Source organism: Eptatretus burgeri, chromosome 11 (genome assembly GCF_056783735.1).
Source record: "Eptatretus burgeri isolate ZD-2024b chromosome 11, Ebu_testis_v1, whole genome shotgun sequence".
Lineage (NCBI taxonomy): Eukaryota > Metazoa > Chordata > Myxini > Myxiniformes > Myxinidae > Eptatretus > Eptatretus burgeri.
In genome coordinates this window covers 15,771,880-15,780,752 of record NC_140971.1, presented here as the reverse complement: position 1 = coordinate 15,780,752, position 8,873 = coordinate 15,771,880, and the positions used below count along the sequence as shown (strand labels likewise).

Genomic DNA, 8,873 nt, shown 5'->3' with positions numbered 1-8,873 from the left:
TGACGTTATAACTTTATTTACTCACATCAGGTCATAGATCAGATATATGAAGTTTCAAATTTTTCAGAAAAGGATTTCCATTCAACTTCTCTGATGACGTCATGGTTATCACCCTCTATACCATGTAACGACAAATGCCAAGTTTAATTTCTTTTTCTTTGTGACTTTTTGAAGAAAATGATGTCAATGTTTTTTTCCTTTAATCCAATATGGCTGCCATACAATGTCATCTCTGACATCAGAGTTATCAATGAAATATTCTCCATGGGGAGTCCCTCCGATGTTTAAAGTTTCGCATCGATGGGAAAAGCGGTTGAAGAGAAAAACATTTTTTAAGTGACTAGAAAGACTCGGTGTGCATTCCTCACAATTCCCGATCCAGTAGAACATATCGGGTCCAATACGTTTTTGAGATATCGTTGTTGTCCCTATCTCTCAATGGTGAAGAATCATTTAAAAAAAAAAAAAAAAACTTCTCATATCCGGTTCTCACTTCTCATAAACCTCTCAAAAAATTCCAGTACTCGGATCCGGATCCGGATCTTCACCAAAATCTAATCAGTTCATCTTTGTCACACACCGAACCTGCCCACCAAATTTCATCCGGATCCGTTCACAACTTTTTGAGATATCCTGCACACAGACAAACAGACAGACAGAGACAGGGGTGAAAAATATAACCTCCTTCCACCTTTGGTTCCGGAAGTAAAAATATATAGATGTGGACACACACACACACACACACACACACACACACACACACACACACACACACACACACACACACACACACACACACTTCATGTACAACCTGTGACCGCTGGTTTTCATCATTGTTGGGAGCATGGCTGTACCACTGATGCTGGTTTGGGCAGGAATTTTGTAATTTGTTCCAGGGTGCCAACAAATACTTTCCCACGATCACGAAGGACACTGTGGGATCTTTGACGTCCAACGACTAATGCCGACAGACAGGACATCCGTTTAACGTCCATCTGAGGGATGGCACACACGTTGATGAATCACGCTGCCTGTGAAACACTGGGATGACAGTTTTTAGCTGGCTGGGATTTGAACCCAGGCGAGTGTGCATACTGCATACCTCTAGGCCACGCTGCCATCCTGCCAGCCCGACAAAGATGGAAGTGACTAATAGAGTCAGGATTCTCATTGAGAAGTATCCCTTTAGAAACAAATATGAACACCACCGATAAGAATATGCTGCCTGTCACCAACTTGGCAATATTGTTCAGCATGTATTACAAAGGATTGTCTGATAGGTTGGTGCAGAGATGATAGATTTCTCTTTGAGCTGTCTCATCTAGGATCGATTCCCAAACTGACTATAAACTGTTAGATTGGTGCTTCATAAGTAGGACGTTGCATCACGAAATGTGCCATCTCTCGGATGGACGTGAAGCCGGGCACCCCATCTGCTGGCCTTACCTGGTGGATGCTCAAGATACCATGGTGACTCTCATGAAGAGTTGGCCAGTTTTTTGTTGGCACCCTGAACAAACTACAAATTCCAGCCAAAATCAGTCGAACGTCAGGCCTGGCTCAGCGTTTATTCCTGAATCGGACCAACATCTTTTCCCAGCCAACCCAACAAGAGGGTGGCATTCAACGGGAACATTCATGTCGAAGTTTTGTGTTACAAAAGATTGCAAACATTAGCATGATCATGTGTAACTAACTGAACGTAAGAGATCATTACTTCACACTGAATCAAAACTGGAGGCACCATTAACGAGAGAGTTCATTGAAAAGAAACTCGAAGTTCCCCCACCATGAGCACATGAGTGTCAAATGGAGTTCCTCAAGGTAGCGTTCTGGGCCCTGTTCTTTTTCTGGTTTTCATCAATGATCTCTCCGTCTCTCTGGAAAATCCTCTCTATATCTTCGCTGATGACTCCACCCTCTGTCATCCCTCAGATCGGCAAGCAGCAGCTTCTTCGCTCTCTGCAGATCTGGATAAAGTCATAAACTGGTCCAACACGTGGAACATGTCTTTCAATCTGGACAAATCTCACACTCTCACTATGTCTCTCGGAAAGGACCGTCTGGAAACCCCCTCATCTAATTTCTCAACAATCCTCTTGAAGAAGTCCTTTCATTCAAGCTTATAGGTCTCACTGTCTGCCATGATCTTTCCTGGGAAAGCCACATTTCCAAGTTGACCTCCAAAGCCTGACGCTGACTCGGCATCCTCCGTCGTGCAAAGTCCTTCCTCGGCACACCTGAGCTCCTGACCACATATAAAGCTTTCATCCGTAGCCTGATGGAGTACTGCTCTTTCCTCTGGGCTGGTGCTCCCGCCTCTCAACTTTCTCGGTTTCACACTGTGGAAACCAAGGCATTTCAGATCATTGGTATCTCCCACGATGAGGCTGAGTCTTTGGGCCTCTCACTCTCTCACCGCAGGCAGGTCGGTGGTCTTTCTGTCTTCTACCGTCTCCTCTTCGGTCTCACCACCCCCCCCGGCCCCCGCTCTGTCTGCGATATGTTCCCCCCACATTTCCACACGGCGTTCAAGGTCTGCCAGCAACTCCTTTCTGCTAAAACTACCAAAATCACGAATCACTGCTCACCTTCACTCTTTAATTCCTCTTTTTTCCCCTCCTTTGGAACAAACTCCCACACTCTCTTCAATCCCACTCTTTCCTCCAGGTCTTCAAAACAGCTGTTCACCACCATCTCTTATCTACCCCCATGCAAAACCATGATCTTCTCTACCCCCACTAATCCACCCCAAACCAACTTCCTTCAAATCCCATGCTTTCCTTCCTGAAAGTCCCTGTCGTGCAAGGACCTGAAAGTTTCTGTCGTGTCAATCTTGTGTACCCTGTGTTCCCCACCCCATCCCTCTCCCTTCCTCAGATCTCCCAATGTCTCTGTTCCCCATTATTTTGTCCTTCCCTCTCCCACATTCTTGTCTCCTGCTCCCCTTGTATGTTCTGTGTGTTCGCTCTAATACGAGCCTCGACGTAGAATACAAAAAAAGATAAAGGCTGTATGAAAAAAACCCGAAACAAACCATTTATTCAGAAATTTACCGCCGTTGACACAGTGTATTTTACACCACCTTATTATATTAAATTAGTTCATCGTGCTTATTGTTTGTGTCCTTTATGACGTCATTAAAAACAGCAAGTTTCCTGTTTGGAATGAGTTTCAATTTTGTTTGACTGTCAGACTGAGACAGACGGACAGACAGATAGACAGGCATAATTTAAAAAAAGATATCTCAATCCTCTGTGCGAAAGCATGATCAGGACGAGATTCCACACAATTTGCCAAATTCAGAGCCGAAGTATGACTGAACTGCAGGTTCATGTTCCGATTCATGTTCCGATTCATGTTCAGATTCATGTTCTCGTGTTCAAAATATATTATTCAGTTGAAATTAAGTCGTTCCTCGATCATAGACCGATAGCCAGACGGAGTAACCCAATTGCTTAACCCCGCTTTGCGCTATGTGTGCGCGAGGGGTCAACGACAGCTGCCCTAATGTAGGCAAAGCTTATGTCCGACTTTTCCACAACCGATTGGTCTGCATCAGTAACTTTGCAGGCGTTGTTTACCAGGTGGTGTACGTTCCAACCCGAGAATGGGCAGCCACCTACCTGGGAATTTTTAAATCAGGTCAGCCTTTTGGGACTGCTACAGGTAACATGCAACTCAGTGCTACCTGCCGCATGGTCTGGTTGTCATCGACTAAACCAACACCCCTTACTGGCTTAGCTAGTGGGGAGGGTGAATGTGACAAAGGGTGGATGAGCTCCCTTCAGGAGCCAATGGCCATCCAGTACAGAGATGGTGTCTCCTGAAAAAGACCCAATTGGGGTAAGAAAATGTATTTTTCCGCCTGGCTTCGTTACCCCCATCATGCACAGCAGCCTTGTGACGAGGTGTCCTTGTTTCAGGACTCGGTGAAGGTTTTCCCAGTTTTTCATCTTCTGTTTTTTCAGTAACCCTTCACATTTAGTGGCTTTCAGCCTTGTTTAGGGTGAAGTTCAATGAAAAAACCCCCCAAAACAAAACGGTGGCAAATGCAAGATAACATTGAGAGCTGTGATTATACAGCAGTGTACAACACAGTAAGAAAGGTATATGTATATATATATATATATATATATATATATATATATATATATATATATATATATATATATATATATATATATATATATATATATATATATATATATATATATATATATATATGTATATGTATATATATATATGTATATGTATATATATATATATATATATATGTATATGTATATATATATATATATATGCCTGGTGTTGGCTTAATGGTTAGGGTGGTGGGCTTAGGATCCGAGAATCCTGAGTTCAAATCCCACTCGGCTGTTGAATTAATACCAGGTGGGGTTGACTCTGCCTGTCATCCTTCCGAGGTCGGCAAAATGAGTGCCAGCATGCTGGTATCCTGTGTCGGAGTGGCGACCCGTCCAGGATTGTACCCAATAGCCAAGGAGACTGCTTCGGCAGCACCAACGCTCTGCACAGAGTATGGTCCCAGTGGATGGATATATATATATATATATATATATATATATATATATATATATATATATATATATATATATATCAAACATGGTTCTGCTCATGTGCCATGATGGTACTGTAATTGTAAATATTGTTTTATTTTATTTTATCTTTGCATGCAGATGAACGGAAGCATTCTGATATCACAACCATCCTTCATCGTGCTGGATGTACTGACTTTCCCCCGCTCTGGACCCTGGCGAATGATGTTGCTGGCCTCCGTGGGCCTTGTGCCACTTGCCACTTGTGCCAACCTCATGGTACTGTGTGCCTGCGTTCTCCGTCGCTTCGACAAACCCATGGTCTTATATATAGCTTTGACTGCAGTGGCAGACTCACTATGGATCATGATATTCATGAGCACTGTGTTTCGAACCCTGCTGGTTGGCCGACGACAACTGTCCTTTCCTGAATGTCTCGCACAGGTGTATGTGATCGATTTGATCTACGTAGAACAAGCAATAATTTTCTGGATTATGGATATAGACCGGCATTGGGCAGTGTTTCATCCATTCTCTCATGTTGCGTGGGCATCACAGCGCCATAGAGCTCTGATCCAAGTGGGAAGTGCTACTGCTGTAGTCGCCATGATCATTGCGGTTTACCCTATTCTCGCTTTTCAACTGCAGTTCTGCTCCTTTGAGGTAGTGATTTTCGATGCTCTTTGTACATTAGAGATCATGGTCCGGACGGCCTGTGGCAGACAAACAGCACCTGATATAGTCATGCTAGTGATTGCTTCCTCAATTCTTACGCTTATAGCGGGCACCCTCAGCTACTCCTACTGGAGGATTGTATCTACATATGGATGTGCAGCGGGGACCCTGGATGTGAAGAGCAAAGCACTTCACACATGCGGTACACAAGCTATGGTGTTTGCTCTAAAATTCTTCACTGGTTTTGCTTTGATTCTAATCAACCGAATGAAAGAGGACCAGGGAGCTTTACGATTCATGTTAACTATAATGATGGTCTGTGTACCTTCGTGTGCCAATCCTTTAGTGTATGGCCTACGCACAAAAGAGATTTGGGATCCACTGGTTCAGTTATATGGCCGATGGAAGTCAAGCATAGGGGCGAATTCTAAGGATGTCCGAGAAATCGCATCAGGGAGGATGGAGTGTAAGCAGGTGTCACCCATGCCAATTAAAAACAGTGAACATGTTGACTCTATGTTGTAAAATTTTACCCCTTGATGATGATGATGATGATGATGATGATGATGAAGATGATTATGATGATGATGAGATCTTACACACTCTTTATGTAGTGCATGTGCGGCTGAAACAGTTTCTTGGCACGGGTTATGCTGGGTGGTTTGTCATTGCCTTCCCAGCAGTAGTTAAGGCAAAAAATTTGTGATTTGTTCAGGGTGCTGGCAATAGCGCACCTACTCATCAGTTCCAAAAGGACACCGTGGAATTTTTAACGTCCAACAACTAATGCCGAAAGAGAGCGATGCCCAGTTTTAATGTCCGTCTGAGGGATGCCACACACATTGATGAATCACCCTACCTGTGAAACACCAAGATGGCAGTTTATAGGTTGTTCGGGATTCAAACCCAGGAAAGATTGCTCAGAGGCAACTGTGCGCACCTCCAGGTCATCCAATCAGCCTCAAATTTTACCACTTACTTGCTGATTATGGAGAAGTCAAAATGCCAGATGGGATTTCAGAGGGAAGATTTGGGGTGAAAAATAAATAAATGAAAAATCACTCACAGAGTGACACTTGGCAAAACAGAACAAAGTGGAACGGCACTCAGTGGAGCGCAATCCTCCACCAGGCTAAACAGCTTACGTTTGTATCCCAATGATGGGCTGGATCTGAACCAAAATCTAATCAGCTTGTTCTTGTCACCTCACCAACTCATCCACCTAGTTTTGTCATCCACTACTTTTTGAGACGTAATGAATGATACATGTGCAGCTTTTGGCACTGTCTAGAAATTTTAGAAATTAGGCCCATGTTGACCTTTTGACCTTAAAAATAATTGGTGGTTGAATTCATTGATCTATATGCAAATCCTCTTCAAATTTCAAATCAATCGGATGGAAATTGACAATTTTAGAAATTTGGCACGTGTTGACCTTTTGGCTTAATTGACCTTTTGGCCTATGTTGACCTTTTGGCTTATGTTGACCTCAACATTAGTAGGTGGTTGAACTCAGTTTCCTGACATGCGAATGCTCTTCAAATTTCAAGTCAATTCGATGAAAATTGAAAATCTTAGAAACAATCTCAGAAACTTGGCCCATGTTGACATTTTGGCCTATGTTGACTTTTTTGGCTGATATTGACCTCAAACATAATAGATGGTTGAATTCAGCGACCGGATATGCAAATGCTCTTCAAATTTCAAGATAATCGGATTAAAATTTAGGATTTTAGAAATGTGGCCTATGTTGACCTTCTGGTCTATGCTGACCTCAAAATTAATAGGTGGTTGAATTCAATTACCTGACATGTGAATGCTATTTAAATTTCAAGTCAATTGGATGAAAATTTACAATTTTAGAAATAATCTTAGAAATTTGGCCCATGTTGATGTTTTGGCCTATGTTGACCTTTTTGGCTGATATTGACCTCAAACATAATAGATGGTTGAATTCAGTGACTGGATATGCAAATGCTCTTCAAATTTCAAGTCAATCCAATGAAAATTGACAATTTTAGAAATCTGGCCTACGTTGATCTTTTGGCCTATGTTGACCTCAAAATTAATAGGTCGTTGAATTCAATTACCTGACATGTGGATGCTCTTTAAATTTCAAATCAATTGAATGAAAATTTACAATTTTAGAAATTTGTCCCAATTTGACCTTTTGGCCAATGTTGACCTTTTGGCCTATGTTGACCTCAAAATAAAGAGTTGGTTGAATTCAGTGACCAGATTTGTAAATCCTCTTCAAATTTCAAGTCAATCGGATGAAAATTGAAGATTTAAAAAAACTTGAAAAAGTTGTTGACCTTTGGCCAATGAAGACCTTTTGACCTTTTGACCTAAAAATAAATAGGATTATGTTGGACCACCAACTCCACTACTTGGTAAAGTTTCGTGAGGATTGGTTTAAAATTGTGATCTGTTGGTGATTAAACGTGAGTGGCCAGACAAACACAAACGGAGGCGATCAACAATCTTGTAAAAAAACATAATAATAATAAATTGCCAAGAAACAAACAAACAAACAAACAAACAAATAATAATAATAAATTGCCAAGAAACAAACAAACAAACAAATGGAGGCAATCAACATACTTGGAAAATAAATAAATAAATAGCCAAGTAACAAACAAACAAACAAACAGAGGCAATCAACATACTTGTAAAAAAATAATAATAATAATAAATTGCCAAGCAACAAACAAACAAACAAATGGAGGCAATCAACACACTTGTAAAAAAATAATAATAATAAATTGCCAAGTAACAAACAAACAAACAAACAAATGGAGGCAATCAACACACTTGTAAAAAAATAATAATAAATTGCCAAGTAACAAACAAACAAACAAACAAATGGAGGCAATCAACATACTTGTAAAAAAATAATGATAATAAATTGCCAAGTAACAAACAAACAAACAAATGGAGGCAATCAACACACTTGTAAAAAAATAATAATAATAAATTGCCAAGTAACAAACAAACAAACAAACAAATGGAGGCAATCAACATACTTGTAAAAAAAAATACTAATAAATTGCCAAGTAACAAACAAACAAACAAATGAAGGCAATCAACATACTTGGAAAATAAATAAATAAATAGCCAAGTAACAAACAAACAAACAAACAGAGGCAATCAACATACTTGTAAAAAAATAATAATAATAATAAATTGCCAAGCAACAAACAAACAAACAAATGGAGGCAATCAACACACTTGTAAAAAAATAATAATAATAAATTGCCAAGTAACAAACAAACAAACAAACAAATGGAGGCAATCAACACACTTGTAAAAAAATAATAATAAATTGCCAAGTAACAAACAAACAAACAAACAAATGGAGGCAATCAACACACTTGTAAAATAATAATAATAATAATAAATTGCCAAGTAACAAACAAACAAATGGAGGCAATCAACACACTTGTAAAAAAAATAAATAATAAATTGCCAAGTAACAAACAAACAAACAAACAAATGGAGGCAATCAACACACTTGTAAAAAAAATAATAATAATAAATTGCCAAGTAACAAACAAACAAACAAATGGAGGCAATCAACACACTTGTAAAAAAATAATAATAATAAATTGCCAAGTAACAAACAAACAAACAAATGGAGGC

At 40.1% G+C, this 8,873-nt stretch overlaps 1 protein-coding gene across 1 annotated transcript in view; it reads left to right on the top strand.

The window, feature by feature from the left end:
* The window catches only part of LOC147016560 (olfactory receptor 56A5-like), a 14,007-nt gene extending 5,358 nt beyond the window's left edge, over window positions 1-8,649 (top strand). The window contains exon 3 of the mRNA XM_085845327.1: window positions 4,698-8,649. Coding sequence (XP_085701453.1) covers window positions 4,698-5,756 — 1,059 coding nt within the window. The 3' untranslated portion in view covers window positions 5,757-8,649. The remainder of the gene's footprint in view (window positions 1-4,697) is intronic.
* The last annotated feature ends 224 nt before the right edge of the window (window positions 8,650-8,873 follow it).